Source organism: Corapipo altera, unplaced genomic scaffold, assembly GCF_003945725.1.
Source record: "Corapipo altera isolate COAL_440 unplaced genomic scaffold, ASM394572v1 57, whole genome shotgun sequence".
Classification (NCBI taxonomy): Eukaryota; Metazoa; Chordata; class Aves; order Passeriformes; family Pipridae; genus Corapipo; species Corapipo altera.
In genome coordinates, this window is record NW_020884905.1 from 8,105,951 (window position 1) to 8,128,073 (window position 22,123).

The 22,123-nt window shown below is 48.9% G+C and overlaps 1 protein-coding gene across 2 annotated transcripts; it reads right to left on the bottom strand.

Moving 5' to 3' along the window:
- Nucleotides 1-603: 603 nt before the first annotated feature.
- On the bottom strand, nucleotides 604-21,779 carry PGM1 (phosphoglucomutase 1). 2 transcript variants are annotated; one of them, XM_027651630.1, is made up of 11 exons: nucleotides 21,414-21,779; nucleotides 10,710-10,872; nucleotides 10,327-10,473; nucleotides 9,173-9,298; nucleotides 8,212-8,402; nucleotides 7,685-7,839; nucleotides 7,151-7,266; nucleotides 3,760-3,895; nucleotides 2,079-2,262; nucleotides 1,602-1,736; nucleotides 604-850 (listed from the first exon to the last, which is right to left on the bottom strand). In XM_027651630.1, the coding sequence occupies exons 1-11, from the start codon at nucleotides 21,657-21,659 to the stop codon at nucleotides 761-763; spliced, it is 1,689 nt and encodes a 562-aa protein (XP_027507431.1). In that variant the 5' UTR covers nucleotides 21,660-21,779; the 3' UTR covers nucleotides 604-760. The 2 variants fall into 2 exon arrangements, with proteins under 2 accessions (XP_027507431.1, XP_027507430.1); XM_027651629.1 differs by lacking the exon at nucleotides 21,414-21,779 and adding an exon at nucleotides 13,265-13,872.
- Between the last annotated feature and the right edge of the window lie 344 nt (nucleotides 21,780-22,123).

Genomic DNA, 22,123 nt, shown 5'->3' on the forward strand with positions numbered 1-22,123 from the left:
GCTTTACATTGTTTTCACACAGCTGACATCAAACAGCTACACCTGTCTCCAAAGTGACCCTCTCTGTGCCCTTGAATAAGACATTGCACATTAATGCCTGCAAATCTGATTATTCCAAGGCTCTTACTGTCCGCATGCAACCAAACAAGCTCATCAAAACCATCTTTTCAGGAGCCACGATGTGGGCAAATAAAAGAGCCCTGAGCAGTGACTGTGGCCCATCACTTTAGTGCTCTGCAATGCTCATTTCTGCATGGAGGGTTTGTTGGGGGGTTTCTCGCACAGAAGGCAAATGGAGATTCGTTTTCATAACTGGTGTTTAAAAGGGAAAATCCACCTGAGTGAAAAATACTCAGCTTTAATACACAGCCATGGCTGATTAAAAGACTGTGTATTACCAAAAAGTATTTGTGCTTCTTTTCCAGGAAAGTTTCCACTACAGGAAAAAAACCTCTGAATATTGAAAAATGTAGACTTTTTGTTATTCCTAGTGGCTTTTGTTTAAGGAAAAGCCAAGAGTCCGTGTGCTGACCCAAAGGCTGTCTAATGAGCACCACACACAACCCACGGGGACACAGAGAAGCAGCACAGCAACACAACACGGGGTGCTGAGGGCTGGGGTTTATTATTGTCTATCCTTAGCAGCAAAATAGTGTTCTTAATTACAAGGATAAAATGAACATTCCTCTCTCAGTGGCAGGTGGGACAAGGGGAGGTGGGCTGACCTCCTTCCCTGCGTGCATCCAGCGGCGGTGCCGCTCTATGTGATGACGGTGGGCCCGGTGCGGCCGGTCCGCTCGTGGAGCTGGGAGAGCTTCAGTGCAATGGAGATGAGAGGGGCCAACATCACCTGCAGAGAGGAGAGAGATGGCTCAGAACTACTGCAGCACATGGAGCTCTCACATGCCATGTCCAGCCTTCCCTTGTGGGCACCTGGGCTCAGCCCGGGACACCCAAAGCTCAGCTCTGCTGACCAAAGGACTAGTTTGGGCTCACATGAGCTGTGGGACCAGTGAGAGGGATGCAGTGCTCAGAGAGGAATCCCGAGCTCAGCTCCAGTGTTGCTGCTGCCACCCTCGCTGTGCCATATCCCAAACTCTGTTGCACGATGGCAGAGGACAGGGAAATCCTGAGTTCAGTTTGTTCCTCTCAGAATGTGGGATTCTTAGTCTATTTGTCAATAGTGGCACAGCAAGTTGTGCAGAAAGAGCTCACAGAGGGTTTACTGGTGAATACAGAATCTCAGAATAGGCTGAGCTGGAAGGGACCCATCAGGATCATCAGTCCAACTCCTGGCCCTGCATAGACACCCCAACAATCCCCCCTGTCCCTGGGAGTATCATCCAAACGCTCCCTGAGCTCTGGCAGCCTTGGTGCTGTGACCACTGCCCTGGGGAGCCTGTTCAGTGCTCGACCACCCTCTGGGGGAAGAACCTTTTCCTGATATCCATCCTCAACCTAAATATAAGAGAAGGATTCTTTTTCTCCCGTGCCTCCAAGAGCACAGCAGCGTTTTTAAGCTGTAAAGAACACATATTGAACTCACTACAGAACAGTGCCACCTTAAGTACAGCTGCATCCAGCTGGGATTCCACACCCACCTGTGGATCCTGATGGATCTTCTGTGCATCCTTCTCGTAGCTGTCGATGTAGAGCCGCACGGTGGCTCCCGCGCTGCCGGTGCCGCTCAGCCGGAAGATGATCCGGGAGCCGTCGGAGAAGATGAGCCGCAAGCCCTGGGCAGGGAGGAGAGAGGGAAGAGCCTCTCAGCTCTTGGGTATCCAAGGTATTTTCCATGAGAGCCAGTGTGGCTATGTCCAGCCTGCACCATCCCTGTGCTCCTCCTCTTCAGGGAGCCACAGAAGGCTCTTTTGTTACTCTCTCCCTATTCCCACAAGGATTACTGTCCCTCCTACCCCACACTGGAGAACTTGCCAGAGCTCCTGAACACAAAGCATGTTGCTGCTGGGAGATTCCTACCTCAGCACATGCCTGGAAACAAAAGCTGCCACACACAACATTCCCAACCCACTGCTATTCCATAAAAATGGACACAAAGAAAACACTCCTGTGCCCACCTGGTTTTTGGAGACACTTCCATCCACAGGGTCATTGTACTCAAAGTTATCAGCCTTCTCCACCGTGTAGGCCTTGTCCCCACACGACAGCTGCTTCCCCACGAAGGAGCGGTCGAACATCACCGCCTCCAAATCCTTCATCATTTTGTTGGCTGCGTCTGCATCCACCTCCTCATAGTCATACCTGCACCAGGCACCAACACAGGTCAGGGAGGGGAGGGTGCAGTGGGCACTGGTGGTTTGGGATGCCCTTTTTGACTTCTACTTTCTGCACTGAGGATGTCCCCTGCTCCCACACTGCAGGGAGCACGGGAAGAAAAGGCACATAAAAAGCACCAGAACAGGTTGCCCAGAGAAGCTGTGGCTGCCCCATCCCTGGAAGTGTTCAAGGCCAAGTTGGATGGGGCTTGGATCAACCTGGGATAGTGGAAGGTGTCACTGTCCATGGCAGAGGGTGGAATGAGATGAACTTTATGGTCTCTCCCAACCGAAACCAGTCTGGGATTCTATGAAAAGAGAGGAGGGTCTGTGTGCAGCACTACAGCTCCATCCAACACAGACTCCTGGGATACACTGCAGCAGCTGGTGTCAGGAGGTGGAAGCACAAAGTGCTGTCTCACATTGGGTGTGTTACAGATCCAGGGCCAGGCTCCAACTCCCGCCAGGAATTTGCTGTAATTCTGCTGACAGCATCTCAGCAGGCCCCTCACAGACACAGCTGAACACCCTCATCTGCATCCCCTGCAACTGTGACTACACCAGGGCAACATCCCACTGCCAGCTTTGAGAGACAGCAGAGAGTGGCTGGAGCACAGAAGGGATCCTAGACTCTGTATTCCGAGTGCCAGTGGGATTTGTGCCACTTTACTTGCCTGCTGACCCGCCCACCCCTGCACTGAGTGTGCTCTGCAGACACCTCGAGTGCTAAAAGGCTGCCTTTTTATCCCAGACTTTGGCATTTCCCCCAAGGTCTCCATGCCTCAGGTGTCTGCTGCCTTTGCGGTGTGGGGAGAAAAAGAAGGAAGAAGAAAAAAATAAAAAGGTAAAATCTTTCATTTGGCAATTTGAGAGGGAATTTTCATGTAGGTCTTCCAAGCTGAAAGATTTCTGCCTAATGCTTTCACTCCAGGTGACATTCCCACCTCTGCTTGTGTGCAGGCTGGTTCTCACTCCTTCCCTTTCCATATTCCATGTGTACTGCAGCTTAAATTGGAGTATTTTGGGACTGGACAGAAACTCATCCAGGTAAGTAACAGCCTGGGAGCTGGGCATTCCACAAGATACTGCTGTCACTGAAGGTATCAAAAATTTGCTGCTGATTTGGGCTCTCAAGAGCCCAACATACTGAACTGAACTTGAAAGGAAAAAAAATCATTAAAAAAAAAGATTCTTTGCATGTGTAAAATGTACAGCCTGGGCAGACTTTAATACCAGATTTATGTCTAGAACAACAACCCTAAGCTGGACACAGTGAAGGGTTCTGGTGAATCCCATTCCGTGTAACCCAGGTGTGTTACAAACTGCTCGGGGAGTTTTAAATTACTGTGAGAGAAGCAGCAAGTGCCCTGGGGCAGGAGCAGCCCCATGGTGACACACCAGTGCCATCAGTGCTTTGGCTCTGACCTGGAGGGTTGGACACGGGACAGAAGGAAGTGTGAGGTGTTGGAAGCACTTTTCCCACCTGGTAAAGTAGTTCCTGCCGTACTTCTGCCAGTGGTCCTTCATGATGTCCTCCACACTCTGCTTGCGGGTGGCCAGGATGGACAGCCAGGCCAGCACAGCCCACAGCCCGTCCTTCTCCCGGATGTGGTCGGAGCCTGTGGAGGGAACAGCACAAACACAGCTCCCACTCCTTTCACCTACCTTGTCTCCTCTCCTGCATCCATCTGGCAGCACTACAGGCTCCCAAATGGAAGGCATTCCCACAGCTCCATCCGGGCTGCATCATTAGAACGGGGCAGGATATCATCTGCTTTCAGCTACAGCCCAAGTAAAACATTCGGCCCCTTTCAACACACACACTCTCATTGTTCACAGATCCTCAACTCTGTTCCCAAGGAAGGAACGGGGAATGCACAGTAAAAAGGTCATCAAATAAAAAAAAAGGCAAATGCAGAGGAGCAGCTCAGGAAGAACATCAAGCTCCTGAGCAGCTGCCACGTTCTGTCTGCCAAGCAGCACACTGGGATCAGCACAAATCCTGGCCCAGCACCAGGACAAATGTCAGCCCTCCTGGGGAACCAAACCCCAGCAACTCTGGAATTAGCCCAGAACGGGGAGAGGAGCAGCAGGTCAGAGAGCACTGGTCATGGGGCTGGAAAATAGCAGGGCAAGGAGAGACTCCATCCACCTGTGGAGACCAGGAGAGCTCCCACACACCAGGCACGGAGAGGCTGGAAAACCCCTCTTTTGGATAGAGGAGGATTCACAGAACCACAGGACAGTTCAGGTTGGATGGGACCACAGTGGGTCATCTGGTTTGACCTCCCTGCTCCAGCAGGGTCACCCCAGGGCACATGGCACAGGGTTGCATCCAGGTTTTTCACTATCTCCAGTAAAGGAGACTCTGCACCTTCTCTGGACAACCTGTTCAGTGCTTGGTCACCGCACAGGGAAAAAGTTCTTCCTCATGTCCAGGTGGAAGTTCCTGTGCCTGTTTGTGCCTGTTGCCTCTCATTCCTGATTCCACCAAAGCTGGCACTGCACAGAGAGCAGGAAGCCACCAGAGCCCAGCCCAGCCTTGCCTGGGAGCACAGCAGGGGGCTGGGAATACACAGGAAATCTGAGAGGGGCTGGACCTTACACAGCACCCTGAGCACCCAAATGAAATGGGATCAAATGGCCCAGAACACCCCCATCCCACCCTCAGGGCTCCTGCCTCGTCAGCTCATGCTGTGCTCCACAGCTGCAAAGTTCTCGCCTTTCCACTCTGGAAAACATCCAAACAGGTATTAATGATCCCAAGGAGCTAATGCAGAGAGCACTCCAGAGATGCCATGTCACCCTCTCCAGGAGTGCCAGAGTGGGGATCCTCTGGGAAAGGGCTGGGGGCAGGGCATGGGTTAGGTGGAGCTTTGCACAAATCCCACTATTGTGGACGCAGCGATAAATTATCCCCATGGTCCCTGAGGGAGGAGAGAGCTGGGCAGAGGTGATGGAGAGGAATGCTAAATAAACACCAGTCCCATGTGATGTATCAGCTTATGGCTGGAATAAAATACCCAAGGAGCAAGCAGGAATTCTGTCACGTTGCATTACTCTAATTGCTCCTGGACTCCAGTCCCACCAGGTCACAGTTTGTTTCAATTTTTACTGGATCTATTTGGCTGCTCCTTCACCTCTCTCCCCTTCAACACTCACATTCTGTCCAGCTCCAAACAACTCCTCATTAACTTCCTATCAGCCAACCTTCCTTACCCCTTTTCATTCAAAAGTGCAAAAAATGCACTTTTTCATTCCTAAGTGCATTTGCCAGGTGGACAAACACCCTTTGCACTGTGGGGGGAGCCCAGCACTCCTGGGCTCTTTCTGTCTCCCCAGACTGCTGCAGCCCCCAGACACTTGGATTTGATGCTGTCTGGCCAAAATCCCAAACCTCTCCCTCAGCCTCTGCTGCAAATGGAATCAGTCACTTTTATTTGGGATGGAGTCACTTCCCTGCTGGGGGATGGAGAGAAACTGGGAGCTTGTTGCTCATACAACAGTTTTAGAGAGCTGCTCATCCCAGACCATATCCCATCAGCAGCTCCAGGAATGTGGAAAAGCATTTCCTGGTTTTTGGTTTGATTTATTTCCTGAAGCACCAGTGCCCTCTCATTAGCCAAGGTCCAGAATATAAACTCAGCACATCCTGAAATCACTCAGGCACTCCAAAATCTTTACTCACAATTTCCTTCAATATTTCTTTACAGAGATACCACGTTTCCTGAAATTCCCCTTTCCTTCCAACCTCAGGCCAAATCCAGTGTATCAGAATAGCATATGATTGCAAAAATATTGCCACTGAGGACTGCTCAGCCCCACAGCCCCCTGCTTTCACCCAGAGCCTGGGATCCCCTTCCTCAGGCACAGGGAAGCTGGGGGAATCCTTTCCTGTCAAGCTGTGCACCCCAGCTCCACAAAGCACTTCACCTCAGGCATTTGGGGATTTAAGGCACCCATGCACAGGTTAAAAGGTGGTGAAATGAAAAACACACAAGGTTTGAGTGTGAAATCATCCACCCTAAATTCCCTCAAGACCCTGTGCCTTGCATATCCCACCAGAGGTCCTTAGAGAACAGGGAAAACAAGATCTCAAGAGAATTCAGACCAGGTAAAACTCAACCTTTGTGCAGGAACTAGGTGCCTTTTCCACAGTCAGGATGTTAACACTATGTGGTAGATGCCATGGGAGAGCTTAGAAACTGCTGAGGTCTCCCAGGAATTCTGAGTGTCCTGCACATGCTGCTCCAATGTGGAGCAAAACCTGCTCCCTTCAACTTCCCTGCACAAATAACAGTTGTGTGTCACGTGCACACCCTTAGAAATTCCTTGTGATGTTCACTTTGTTTCTCAGTAACCCAATAACTTGCTTAGACTGTTCAAAGGCAAGTGTTAATTTAAACTTTATAAATCATACCTTGTTTTCAGAACAGGAAAATGAGGGCCCTATTAAGCTCAGAGATTTAATAGTGACCTGAAACCTTCCCTAATAAAACTCCATGCTCCAAACCATATTTCTTTCCAGAAATGAAAACATTTAGAAGGCTTTCCTGGCCACCAAGAGTTGAAAAATACATTTAACATTGCACTTAATCCCCACAGACTCAATGACCGGACTAGTAAAGAGGCCCTCAAACTTCCTGCATATCTCCACGTGCCTTCCTGAAGGACTGAGGGAAAACTGGCTCCTGCCTCACAAAACCTTCAGCACTGGTTTTTTCCACACTGATTCTTCCAAGCCTTTTTTCATATTTTATTATTTTAGAAGCATTAACAACTACAGATGAAAGAGAAATCCCAAGATATAAAGAATAAAGAACTAACAGGAGGAACTAACACCATCCTGGGTGATCCCAGGAATGCTGACTTACCAGTTCCAAAACTTTCCTCTCCACACAGAGACAGTTTGTTTGCATCCATCAGGTTTCCAAAGAACTTCCAGCCTGTTGGAGTCTCATACAGAGCAATCTTTGTAGCCTGGGCCACCCTGCAAAGGTAAGAAGGCCAAGTCACATCCCAGCTGGATTCCTGGTGCTCCCATGTGAGATGCTGCAGTATCAGCCTCTCCCTTGGGGTGACACTGCAGGCAGGGAATGCCACTGCTTTGGGGGTTTATCCTCTTTTGATCCCAGTGTAACATTTGGAAAACGGGTGGGATGTGCATTTAAAGAACAGATACAAACACACAGCTCTTCTAAAGCAACTTTAAGTTATGGATCTCCAAACATTTAACAAATCAGCACTATAAAATTTAAGGGAAGAAAAAGGGTCATTTGTTTGGACTTATCTGTAGAGAAGAGAAAGAGCCAAGAGCACAGCCCAGCTCTGCTCCCCACTACAGAGATGTGTTAAATCCCAAGAAAGGGACAGGGATCCCTCCCCCCTCCCACCTGTACAGCTGGTACCTGTCGAGGGCCCCGCTGGTGGGCATGCTCCGGGCAAATCCACGGACTCCAGTCTGCTGGAAGTACGGGATGCAGAGAATGTTGGCAGCGATGACGGCCACGGAGTCGGAGGGGTTCACGAAGAAGCCGTGTTTTCCCAGGATCATGTTGCGATCCTGAGGAGGACAAGAGGGGAACAGCTCTGCTCCCTGCTCAGCACAAGAGCTGCTCATAAACCCAACAACTCCCAGGGATTTTCTGACTGCACTGGAATAAAAGCAGAGCTCTGAAACACCTGGATACTGTTTCACCTTCCTGCTGGTTTTTCACAGCCTTTAAAGTTATTTAAATGCAGTTTGGGTTTCTTTATTGGCACAGTAGCCAACTATTGCCCAGGTGACAAAATGCAGCAAGTGGTTCACTTCCATTCAAGACTACAGAGGGAGAGAAAAGAGCTTTGCCTTCGTCCTCTGTTTAAAATCAGCTGAGCATCAGTCTCCCACAGCTGATTAGAAGGCCAAAAAGTGACCAGAGATCAGCTCATTTACCCCATCTCCATCAAAGGCAGCTCCAAAGTCATACTCTCCCGTCTTCATGGTCTGGACCAGGTCGGCAGCGTAGGTTAAGTTGGGGTCAGGGTGGTGGCCCCCAAAGTCCTCCAGTGGGGTGCAGTTCACAGCTGAGTTTGCTGGGGCTCCCAGCTCCTCACACAGGATCTTTTTCACATAAGGGCCCACAACTGTCACAGCAAAACATGGAGAGAAACAAGTTGTCCCTGCCCTTGGTCAGCTCCACACCAGCCACGTCACCACCCACCCCTGGGCTGCTCAGGCTGGGTCAGTTTGTGTGGGCTGTGGTCCTAAAGCACAGGAGCTCCCATAGGATGGTCAGTTCATGTGGTTTATGGTACTGAGCTCCACAGATCTCGAGACAAGAGGAACAAGGTGCCAAGAAAGCCAGGGTGCTCCCAATGACGTCTGTGAAAGGGACTCACAAGTTTGGCTGATATATTAAATTACATAAATCAGTCTAATGGTCTCATTTTTGTACTCAAACTCTGTGGGCACATCTTTGCCTAATTGCTGTGACCTCCATGGGACACTGACTGATGTGAAGTCAGGGCAGCTTTGATCACAGCTTCGTCCTCTGTCTCTCAAGTGCTGACTGACACATGTGAGCCCTCCAGCACTCCCCAAACTCAACCAATACCTCTGCCCCGGGGCAATTCTCAAGCCCAAACATTTCACAGAACCCTAGAATGGTTTGTGTTGGAAGGGATCTCAAAGTTATCATCTCATTCCAACCCCCAAAACACAATATTTGACAAAAGAAAATAACGTAAGGCATAAAAAGTTTGCTTGCAAGAAGAAAAATCCGGGATGCTACAAAACAAAAATCAAACTTACAAGTGATGGATATAAATTCCAGTAAAATCTCTCTCTCTGAAGGAGGTGGGAAAGCCCCTGGGACACCCAGCTCCCTAAAATGCCCCAAGCCCACCCGGGGTACCTCCGTGCATGGCGTCGATGCGGATCTTGAGGTGGTTTTTCCCTGAAAGCAGCTCCTTTAATGCATTGAAGTCAAAGATATTCCTCAGCATGTTGGCATAAGCTTCCACAGAGTCCACAATTTCCACTGGAAAAGAAAAGGGAGCAGAGAGCAACTCTCAGAGTCTGAAATCTTTGTTACAAAGTCCTTGTTGCTGTGCTAAGCATCCTCAGAGCACACGGCCAGGGCTCAGCACAAAGCCTCCCACATCCCACAGGATCAGCTGATAAAGATGAGAATAATGATGCCAAATTAAGAATTTAATTACAGGTTCTCACTGCTAATCAGGTCACAGACAAATGGACCAACAAAATCCTTAAGGAAAATTCTGTTCCCAGCTATGACTCCCAAGAGGCTCAGTCCCACTTCTCTTGCCTGGAGAGAGGGATTAAGGGAAAAGGGGAATATATATATATATATATATAAAATCAGATCTTTAATTCCACCAAAGTCAATGGGAATTGTGAACTTAATAGTTCAAAAAAGCTGCACCTTTGCAGCCAACAGGCAATATAAAAACCCCATTAACATAAAAATCCCAATACATAAATGGGGACTGAGAGAAATACCAACTTTTATCATCTTTTAATTTATTTTTTAATCAGCACAAGTCACCAGGAGATAGTAAAAAAATACTTGCAGTGTTTTTTCAAAAGTCTTTTTTTAATGCATTTTCATATTTCACTGCTGACTGACAGAAATCACATATGAAATATAACAGTTTTCCCACTCACAGGGAGAGCTTTTATTTGTGAAACCGTGGAAAAAAACAGTTACAAGATTAAACACTATATTTTTAATCGTGAAAATGCACTGTAACTGCAGAGGTGTCTGTTTTCAAGTACAAGTTTGCTTTGCAGACAAAACAGCCTTTGATTTTAGAGAAGTTTGATGGATGGAGATTTTCCCACTGAAGTGGAAACTTTTGTAGAACAGAGACTGATCTACACAAGGTAAGATGCAGGGCAAACAAACAAAAAATAAATATCAGGATGCAGGAGCAATGTCCTTCTTGGATTATCCAATGGATGAGAAGGAGGGATCAGAATGGCCATGTCTGTCCTCAGACAAACCAAATTTCCTCGTCCTTTCCAAAAGGAAGAACACTTGTTTACCTGTAAAGGGTTTAAATTTGTTCTCCAAGTCAAACTGCTGCTTCCCAATGGTGCTCAAATCCACCTGGAGATCTGGGCAGATGGCATACTCCTCAATTTTCTTGCTGATTTGGAAAATTTTATCCGTGATGGCTTCAGGAGCAGGACCTGGGAGAGAAAATGGCCAAGGGGGAAGATGGGAAAAGAGGGATGTGCTTCAGGAGTTCAGGAAAGACCCAGGGCTGGGAATCCCAGAGTATGAACATCCAGGTTTGCTCTGTTTAGGGAAACCCACTGCTCAGGGCACTGGATCTCTGTGATATTAAAGCAGAAATTGGGTTCCTTGGGGTCAACTTGAGAAACAACCAAACAAATAAGGCAAATAAGGGGCCAAGGGCCCTCACCTCCATTGGCAATGTTGAATTTGATGCCAAAGTCCCCACTGGGCCCCCCAGGGTTGTGGCTGGCTGTCAGAATGATGCCCCCAATGGCCTTGATCTTCCGGATGATGCAAGACACGGCCGGGGTGGACAGGATCCCGTTCTGCCCGATGACCAAGCGCCCGATCTGGGGATGGAACAGCAAAACAAACTCCTGTGAGGCTCAAATCCCAAATGCCAAATCCACCAAACCCCAAATGCCAGCAACAGGTAAACCAGAGCCCTGGAGGTGCATGGATGGCAGAGGCGCCCTTGTTCCTGGGAGGCCTCCAAGCTCTCCATGGTGCATCCAACCCCATGCTGTTGTGCCTTTGGAGCGTTTTCCTTCAGGAATGCTGCAGCTCAGCTGGACATGGTGCACTGGAGGGCTGAGCTCTCCAGTTGTCCCTGTTTTTATGTTGTTTAGTTGTCTCTAAACAACACCAAAAACCAACCAACCCCTCTGGCTGTGGCCTCAAATTTTGGTTTCCAAACACACAATGGGATGGAGGAGAAGCCAAAACAGCACAGAAATTGGACATCACAGCTGCTCCCGTGGGACCAGCTGCAGGTTCTTCCAGTGACTAACACATCTCCTTCCCATAAATTCAGTAAGTTCACTGAGATTGCATCCAGAGCAATGTGCTGAGCAATACAATCAGAATCCAGTTGCTGGAGTCCATGCAATAAAGCAGAGGATGAATTTCTCTGACAGAACATGCTCCTCAACACAGCCCCCAAATGAGGTGACAGAGATTTAAAAACACACCAGACTCTGCATCAGCTGAGATCAGAGAACAGAAAGAGAAAAGAGGAGGGATTCCATTCAAACACAAGATAAAGCAGGGATCAGGAGGAGTGTTCCCGACTGCAGGCCCGCGGTGGGAGCTGGGCCAAGGGCACGGGATGAGTGTGATTCCGGGCCCCTGGCACTGTCAGGTGCTAAGCCCCAGCCTCCTGCCCATCAGTTAGTGCATGGTACAGCTGTCAGAGACCAGCTGCTCAAAGATCTGCACCTCCAGCAAATAATGAGCATAAATATGAAACAGCAGTTTAGGACCCCAAGGTGAGGCCCTGCTCATGGGGGGAGCCTGTGGGACAGCAGCTCACGGTGGAGCCCTCCTGGGTTTTAATTTGAAGTGGCCCAACCTGCACAGGGTTTGCTTTTCCCCATTCTGAGCCAAAGCCAGCACTGCTTGATCTGTGCTTTATTCACTAGCACACCTTGTCCTGTGCTTTATTCCAGCCTCCAAATTTTGCTCCTCCAGTTTCCCCAAAAATTCACGGGACCTCCAGGAAGCTCCTCTGCAAAACTTCACCTCTTGTTCCTCAGTTTCCCTTTGAGGGTCACATTCTGCAGCATCTCTGTGTTCTGCAGCAGCTCAAGGGATGCTGCAGAGGACTGGCAAAACAAGGGATTTTCCTTCCCACACCAGACAGGAGAGTTCCTGGTCCTCCCCACACACCTGAACTGCAGCTTTTCCTCCCCACAGTGAGGAAGGAAAGGAAGAAACACTTGTCTCCATATGAGCTGCTCTCTGATTTAGGGCCCTCCTTGGCTTCCAGAGGTTTTTAGCTGTCATTCCCCACCCATCCAATGCTCAATCCCTTGTGGTAACCACTGGAAAAGGTTGCTCATGGCAACAATGTGCTGAAAAATTTACACTTAATTCTTTTGGATTCTCTGGAATTTCTTCTGAGAAAAACCTAAGACTAGAGAAACACCTTTCATGTAATTCTCAAAACAGACCCACTTGGTGCAGCAATTTTGGGTTACAGCCCCTCAGAGCAATCCAGGCAACATTTCCACCCTGGTTTTACTGAGAGCCCACTAAGACGCACACAGGAAATAAAGAACACCTAAAATTCCCAAGATCCAGGTCTCTCGGAATAACAAGAGATCCAGAACAGACAGCAGAGCCTTTTCTTCTTAAAAAGCAGAGGAAAACAGATACAAACCCCCAAAGCCCAAGAGCCTTGCAGTGCATAAATCATGATCCACCACAAACAGACAAGCCTGTCCTGCTTCCAAAACACAGAATTCCAGCACAACTGAGATCCACATAAAGGTTGCCACTCACTTCCTCACCCTCATCTCAATTTTCAAAGGCTCTTGGAGTATTTATCACAACTTATATATGATGAGAAAGAAACAACCATGTTTTACCTTTTCCTTTGCCACTCTGGTGGCTCTCCTTGTAACTTCATTTCTGAACAACATCAGGGGTTTATATTCTCATGGAAAGGCTACAAAATCCAAGTGCCAACAGCCTGAGGCTGTCAAACCCCAAACCAAGAACACACAAATACCAAGCAGTATTTATTTTTCATTCTCCAGGTGTATTCTCTACCCAACTGCATCACTTAGAGTGAAATCAGTCATTTCTGTACTACCAAACTTGTTTTCCATTAAAAACTTAACTCCTACAGTTGAATAAAGCCTTTGGGGAAATTAAATCTCAGAGTGACTAATTTATTAAGGTTTCCTGCATTTATCAGCCACACACCGACAGGAATTTAGGGATTTAACATTTACCAACCCCATTGGCAGCAGCCATTTGGACAATCAGTTCCACTGCAGACTTATTGAGGTACCTCCCATCACCTCCAACGACCAGAGAAGATCCCTGGCGGTCTCTCAGGTCTATGGAAAAAAAGATACTCTGGAAGAAGTTCTGCAAATAGTTCGTCTTGGATTCAAAATAAAAGGTCTTCTTCCGTAATCCGCTGGTTCCCGGTTTCTGGTCATTGTAAGGGGCTGTTGGCACAGTTAGCACGGGCAGAGGAGCGTCTTCCATGTTCTTTTTTCATACAAATGCATTTAAAAAGCAAAATATGCCAAAATTAGTCCCCAACTTTGGCCCACCTATTAGACAGGAGTTCAGGGAAGCCGCTGGACACCCAAAAATAGCCCCTTGAACCTTGAGCTGCCGCTGGTTTCTGTAACTGAAGACGCTTTCCCGCACTTGCTGGGGAGGATCAATGTCCCGGAGAACACACAACTCCACGCTGCTGGGAAAGGGTTTCTGTCTTCTTTACCATCTGCTGGTTCCCACAGGCACAGCTCCTGGCCATTCCCGAGCCCAACAGTGTCAATCCATGTGGTTCTCCCTCAGGGAAGGGACGACAGGGAGGCGGGAGCAGCTCAGCTCCCGCTTGGGTGTTTTTGCCAGCCCAGCAGATCCACAGGGCAGTGCCAGGCCAGGCCAGCAGGCTGGGTCCCTGGGAGGCAACGTTCCAGAGGGATCCTGCTGGAGTTATTTAGCAAAGTCTGGTGAGTTAAAGGTCACTCTTAAAATGGAAGGGAGCGGATCTGTTACCTCCCGTTTGCTCACGCAGCTCCTGCTCTGACAACCCAACTTCTCTCTCCTCAAACACTGGAATGTTATCCACCAGGAACAGTGGGAAAAACCCAGAGAAGCTGAAAAGCTAGAGGAGCAATGGGTTCAATTGAACACCTCCAGCAAATGTCAGCGAGATTAAAACCACAAAAAACCATCAAATGTTTTGGAAAACTGCATCCGGCAAAGATACTTATTTGGGAGCAGCTTAAACATGTCTAGGAGAGACTCAGACACCAAGATACTTCTATGAAGCATCATCTTCCTGAGCATGGGGAAGGTAAATGAAGGAAGGGAAGTTTCTAGACTCCCCACCCCTGGAAGTGTCCAAGGCCAGGTTGGATGGGAAAGGAGCACCCTGGTCTAGTGGGAGGTGCCCCTGCCCATGACAGGGGTGGGATGAGGTGGGCTTTAAGGTCCCTCCCAATCCAAACTATGCTATGATTCTAACTCTGACTTTCCTCCAAACCGCTTCAATAACACTCAGAGCCCTCTGTCTGAGCCGCTGGAAACAATGTATGGATGTTACTGGTGCAGTTAAAGCACAGACACTTTGTAACAACTCCATCTGTCCCTTATGAACGCAGGGGGCAGGAGGTGTGTACTCAGCTGAACAGGGAGAATTCACAAAGGTGCTCGGAGACTCTTTCCTGAGGTGCCGAGTCTGTCATTGCTCCAGCCATTGATATATTTTCTTCCAACGGGTAAATGGATCATAGAATCATAGAGGTTGGAAAAGCCCTCTGAGATCACTGAGTCCAACCACTCACCCAGCACTGCCACGGCCACCACTAACCCATGGCCCCCAGATCCTGTTTTATGCATCAGTACATTAAAATCCAGTTGTATAATTTGTATGAGCTGACACATCTTTTACACCGACAACGAGATTTCCTGGGATACAGAAACAACTGGGTTGTGTTTTATCCATCCTGAGACTCCCTTAATTCCTAGGCACAGGTTTCCCTCTAGTGGCACAGAAACCACAATCCAGCTCCCAAAATTACACCTGGCAGCAAAAGGCCTAAGCGAGCTCTTTCCCTTCTTATTCTCAAGATAAACTTGGTGCCCTGTGAAATGTCGTGGCATTAAGTGACAGGAGGAGGGCACGGGCCACCTCCCAGCTCCTGTGACTGCACGTGGAATTACTGGCAGGGAAAAGGCCTATGAAAGGTTGGAATCTGTGTGTGCAATAAAGTACATGTGGACTGGACAGAGGAATCAAATCAGATTAAGCTGGAGAGGAGGGTGTTGGCCATTAGTGAAATGTTTGTCTACATAAAGTAAAACACATTCTGTCAAATGAAATATAAAATAGTGCATAGAAAGCTTAGGGACAAGAACAGTATAACAACAACCCTGGTTTTGGGGTGCTCACTTGCTCCCAGGGCTTTCCTGAAACATCTGCATCACTGCTGGGATAACCTAAATCACCACTAACTGGCCAAGCAGGACTGGTCAGGGGTTGGGCATCACCGGCTGCCACAGGATTCAGAGGTGGAAAAGGTCACCAAAGGTTGATGCTGAGCACCTTTGGACTGGGGCAGGGTCATTAAATCCGTGATCTGGGAGGCTTTGCTGGGATGACTGTGATCTTTACAGATCATTCACAGCTGGAAAGGAATTCAGGAATTCAGCAGGTCATCAGCTCCCTCCCCAGAACTGGATCAAATACACCCCAAAAGTTGATATAACTTGTTCTTGAAATCTTTTTCTCCAGGTAATGCCAGTGCATCACCAGCCTTGCAGCAGGAATTGTTTCCCTACAATCTGCTGGACATCTTCCTTGCAGTGGTTTAAGTTCTCCTGAGCTGACACAGCAAACAAATCATAATCCTCTTCCTGACAACTCCTCACACACTTGAAATCCTTTGGCTATAGACTCTGAGTGTCCTTTCTGCTACAGCAAACAACCCCAATCCCCTGGGCTTTTCTTTGTGGGCATGTTTCCTGGGTCTGTTGTTCCTGATGGAATTCAGATGCTGGTGAGGGCATCTCCCCCTCCCACTGCAGGCCAGGACATTTGTTAGCTTGGGTCCTTTTCCTGACCTGCACTTCAGACACACAAGAACTGAGTGAAAATAAATAACTAACTGCCCCACTCAGAGGGCAGATAAAGCCCAGGTACCCTCTGTGGGGCTGTGTTCAGCTGCAATCCTTCTTTTCCAGCTTTGTGGGAATTTCTGACAGCAACCAGCTGCTGACAGGCATCATCTCCTTACACCATTTTTCTGTGCTTAGTCCAAAAGACACAGAGCACGAAATCCCAGGCAGCAAATGGAGTGAAATCCCTTCACACTTATTTGGTGACTTTCCTTTAGGACAGAATACCATTCCCCTGAGTCCTGCCCTCTGAAAAGCACAGTTCCCTGCACTGTCCATGCACTTTGGCCATAAGAGGGTGCCAAGAGCCCTGAAAAACCCCATTGACCAGCTGCCAAAACCTGGCACTCTGTGCCCGAGGACAACTCTGGTCCAGGCAGCCACTGCTGTGACATTTGGCAATGCCAGGACAACTGGAGCCCAAGTCAAATAAACAGACTGCAAGCCTGTTAATCATACAAGGAGTGCTGCTCCAGCTGCACTGCACTTTGTCTCTATCAAGAGTTAATGTAAAAGCCAGGTTTGGAAGTTGCTGCAGAGATTATGGAGAGGCAAAAAACTATCTGGCACCATCTCCACAGCACATCCACATAAATCACTCCAGAATTAAGAGACACTGTTCTGTTCCTGCACTGCATCCCAGTTAAAATGAGCAGACAAACTGGGTGGCACAGAAAGGGCCCAGCAGGGCTGGGTTTGTCCAGGTTTGGCCCAGGGAAGTCCACGGTAGTGACCAGGACTGAGAAACTTTGTGTTCAAAGGTCAGCCCTTCAAAGCACACCCAAAGCTGCATATTATCTCCAGTTCCTGCCCCTGCACCAGGGAAAGGGCAGGGATTCCAGCTGGTTTGCCTCAAGCAGACCCAGGCATGCTCCAGGATTTCTGGCCCCAGCCTGCTGATCGACAGCACCTATCCCTGAATCCTCTTAAAAACCAGCACCCAAACCCCAAAAAAGTCCCCTTAGGCAGGGATGACCCTACACAAACCATTCTCCTTAAAGGTTTTCCCAGGCAGAGATTATTTGACCTTCCCAAGGCAACACTCCTTTCCTTAGCCTTAAGCTTCCAAAATGCCTCCCGACATTTGACCTTATAATTCTTGCCCTGTCCCCACCAGGCCAGAGAATGATGTCACTTTGTTCCCTGCAGCCTCTCTGTGCTTCCCCATCCTTTGGCTCAGGTCATTCCCTCCTCACTGGCCTCACCTGTCCCTCCTCATAGAATCCCAGAATAGTTTGGGTTGGAAGGGACATTAAAGCTCATCTCATTCCACCCCCTGCAATGGACAGGGACACTATCCCAAGTTGCATCCAACCTGGTCTTGGACACTTCCAGGGATGGGGTAGCCACAGCTTCTCTGGGCAACCTGTGCCAGGGCCTCACCACCCTCACAGGGAGAAACTGCTTCCCCCCAGAATGACCCCAGGCCATTCCTGCTGCTGTCTCCCCCAACCACACTGGATCCTCTCTGAGGGTGGTGCCCCAGGTCAGGACTTAAGCTCCTGGTGCGACTTTATTTCCTGGGCTTCATTTACGCAGCCTGACTTACTGATATTTATGTTATTTATGTGTATTCCTAAAATATGTTCCAGCTCATCATTTGAAACATTAATCCATATATTGGCTAACTCAGACCCATGACAGGGTGGGCAGGACCCCCCCACAGTGCATTCCTAGATCCCTATGAGCTTGGCCTTGGCATCACACACGGAGAGCAGCTCTCCAGCCCAATTCCTATCCTAAACTTTGCCTTGACCAAGAGAAGGCTTTAGGCTCCATCCTGCTGCCCTGCCAGCCCAGCCACAGCTGAGGTGTCTGGTTATACTGAGTCATTGTCCCAGAGATTACAGTTAAATCCCTGTAGGATGAATTTCAGCTCTGCCTGCTGGATTTGCAGAGATTAACTGCAAAGCACCTTAGCTCTGTCTCTGAGCTGGAGTTTCATTAGTGTAGAGTTTAAAATTCCAAAGAGGCACTGAAACTGGACAACCTGACACTGCCTTAATCACCTTCCACTGTAAACTGGCATAAGCCAATTAACTTTACAGGCAGAAAGAGGCTAAGCTGGTGTAACAGCAGCCTGCAACCTGTAAGAGCTGCTGCAGCATTGGCTGCCTCCTAAAATCCACCATCATCTGCAGCCAGGAAATATCTGCAGTTTGTATTTATTTCCTTACTTCACATATCACACCTCAGTTCCCCCTTCTGCCTCTGAGAAAAACAGGAACACTAGAAAGCCCAGAAATTGAGGCTTTTCTTACTGGCTTGTAGGATTCAGCATCACTGCATCTAGTTCTGGTACACAGGGATTGCTTTTTGGAATAACTTTCTGTATGATCACTTAATTTTGATATTTTTAACACCAGGAGCTCTAACTTGAAGGAAAGATCTCAATGGGAACTGACCTGGAGGCTATGGCAGAACAACACAAAGGGAGCTCCAAAAGTAGAGCAGTGGCAAGTAAAGAGCGTTTAAACACTTGGTTTCCCTGGATAACTGAGTGGGGAAAAAGGTAAAGAGCAGCCAAGCCAGGAAACCAAACTTCCTAGGGTAGAGAGCAGCATTTCTAATAAAATCCCTGTGTCCTGCAGCTGTAGAACAAAGCCAGGCAGTATTTAGCATGCAAAGCACTGCCTGGCATTCAAAACACCTTCCAGCTACTTTGCAGCACTTGGAAAACTGTTTAGTTAAGAAGGAACCAAGGGCACAGTAAATTTGTGGAATAGCAGGTGACAATGTCAGTGAATCAGCCTGGTGCTGGTTATATGATCAGATCTGGATTTACAGCTTCAGTTCTGTCATTTTTGGTTGTTTTTGAAATAAAGCTGTTGCACTGCCATCATTCTACTGACATGTAATGCTCCAACAGGAGTTTTCAAGCTTTTATTCATGTAATTAAGAGTCAGACTCACTATGTGGGAATCACATCCAGGGAACGTGGCACAGAGACCAAAACAAAGCAGGGAGGCAACGCTGGATGCCAAACCCAACAACCTCTGTTGCAGTTTACTTATATAAATGCAAACTTAAAAACAAGATAAACAGTCCTTAATTTTACAAATCCAAACTGAGTTGCCAGTAAAAAATAACTATTTAGTTACATATTAACCACTCCAGTTAGAGACAAAACCAAAACTCAGTTTAGCATCCTTTCTTTTTACTTGTAAAACTAACAATCATCAGCTGTGGCCCTCAGGTCTGTCCTGTGTTTCCAGAGGATCATTCAGTCAGGTCTTAACACCACATGGTTTTAAAGTATTCATTCAATCACCTCTTAATCCCTAGGACCAGAAATGCAGTTTTCCAGCACTCGTTTTCTCTGTATTTCTCAGCATTTCTCACACTGAGTCCTTCCCGGAGTCCTGGCTGCTGGAATCAGGAGATCTCCAAGAGCCCCAGCACTCAGACAAAACCAAAGGCTCCAGGAATGAGTATCCATGTGCTGTTCCCTGTTCCCAAAGTGTCTGTTGGACACTTTCTTACCAGTTAACAGCAGTTTTCCACCCTTCTCTTTGAAGGGCTGGCAACTTCCAGTTACTTCACATTTACTATGAAGAAACAGGATTTTCATAGATTCTTCCTTAACTACACTCTGGTAACCACTAGGAACTAATATTTGCAATTACAGGGAAAAACCACAAAGCAACCATCCCTTAACCATTCCAAAACAGGAAGGCAAGCACAAAAAAGATGTATTAAAATTTTATTAAAAACTACTGTTTTCAGTCACCTCGTTTCTTGAGGTTTTGCCCTTCTTAAATTTGGCAATACTTGCACTGCCTTATACCAAATGTAGCCAATAACTGTACATCAAGTTTTCAGTAGCTCTCTACTCTATAGATCACCCCTCTGTACCTCCTCTGGTTACTTATTCAGGCTTTACCTGCTGTCCCTTTATCAACCCACATATTCTTCCACATGTGTTCTTCCTCCACCTCCCATTTTCCCTGCCCTTTGAGCAAATTCTCTCCCAGCACTTTGAATTCATGTGGACAAAATGCTCCAAGGCAAACTGCTGTTGGCAAGGGCATCCCTTGGGACCCGCTGCAGCTCTGGCAGCGAGCTCAGCTCTGCACGTACGTGAGTGTCTGCACACCCTCCCAAAACACCTCCTCACAGCCCAGCATGGCTCTGCCTCCAGGCCTTTCCTTACTCCTGGGATGGAGCTGAGGTGCAGATGATGGAGAACTCGGTGCTTGGAAAGCTGCCACATCCCGCCAGGCCCCGGGTGCACATCCAGAAACCTGCACAAACACTTTATCCCAGGGAACAAGTTTCCCATTCTGCTTATTCACAGTGATCCATAGGGATCCTGTCTGTGTGTGCTGTCGGGCATGAAAGCTGCATGTTCCAACTCCAACCCCTTCCTAGAACAGATAAATACACCAGTGTCTGCTGCTTTTCCACCAGGGAAGGCTGCACTATCCATCACTTCCAGAGGTGCACAGAGCAAGGCTGGTGCTGCTCAGGGATGCTGGAATAGGGAATCACACATCACAAAAAAGCAGATTTCTACATAGCTTAAAAACCCCTCAAACAAACCAGTCATTTGCTTTTTTTGTGCCCTAAGAAGGCAGAGATCTCAAATTGCTAATTCTTTTCATAAGTAGTCAGATCTTTAAAGTCATTGAGGCACTGGGAAGCTGAAATAGGGAACTCTAAGGTTTTACCCTATGTCCAACCCAGAGCACCAAATATCCTTAGCTCACTCCCTCCTTCGTGGTCCATGAGGAAGAATGTTTGCTGCTGATGTTGGTGTCCCAAAAGAAAGGGATATTTTTCATTTGGAAAACACAAAATGTAGGAAAAAGCCTCCCTTTACAAACTCCAGTGCAGCTCTCCCTGCCAACATCCCGGTCTCCGCTGGGCTTCCCTCGGGCTGCCCAAGTGACAGGACCAAGATGAAGCAACAGGGATGAAACCCCAGCACGGAGACACATCCCAGTGTCGGGGAAGGGAACGCCGCTCCCCTCCCAAACCTCACCACCTGCACGCTGTGCACTGGTTTGCGTTTCAGCTGGAAAACCCCCCGACGGCCCGAAGGAAGAAGGAATATGAGGTAAGTGGTGTTTGCCTCCTCCCCGGCCGCAAGGTGGGGAAGGCTGCCGGGGGGTTTCTCCTGCCTGCACCGTGAGCTGTGCCCACGGCAGCCTCGTCAGCTCATCTGTCACTCACCGAGTTACTTCCATGCCGCGGACACGCAAAGCGCCAGCGATTTCCGGGATCCCGGCTCCCGGCTCCTTACCCCGTTGGCGGCGGCGATGCGGACGATGAGCTGGATGGCGTCCCTCATGTAGAAGCGGCCGTCGCCCCCCACCACGAGCGTGGCTTCCTGGCGCTCCGCGGGCGGCACCGTGGCCAGGATGCTCTGGATGAAGTTCTCGGTGTAGTGGGCATTGCTCTGGAACACCGTGACCCGCTTGCGCAGCCCGCTGGTGCCCGGCTTCTGGTCGCCGTAGGGCTTGGTCTTCACGGTCTCGATCCGCACCATGGCCGGCGCCGGGAGAGTTCCGGGAGCCGGGGGGGCACCGGGCCGGACCGGCCCCGCCGCCAGCACCGCCCCGAGACCGCCCCTTAAAGGCACCACCCGCGCGGCCGCCTGGGCACCCAGCGGAGAGAAGACACAGCATCCTGCCCTGCCCTGCCGTGTCCTGCCCTGCTCCCAGATGCCGCGCTGCCGAGCTCTGGGTGTGCAGAGAGAGCACTGAGCATCCCTGTCCTGCCACAGCACTGAGCACCTCCGTGGGTGGGTGCTCTGCTTGGGCCAGGTGTCATGAATCGTGGAATGCTTTAGGTTGGAAAAGATCTCTAAGGTGATGGAGTTCAACTGTTCCCCCAGCACTGCCAAGGCCACCACTAACCCATGTCCCCAAGTGCCACATCCACAGGGGTTTTAAATCCCTCCAGGGATGGGCATTCCACCACGGCCCCAAGGCAGCCCCTTCCAAAGCCTGA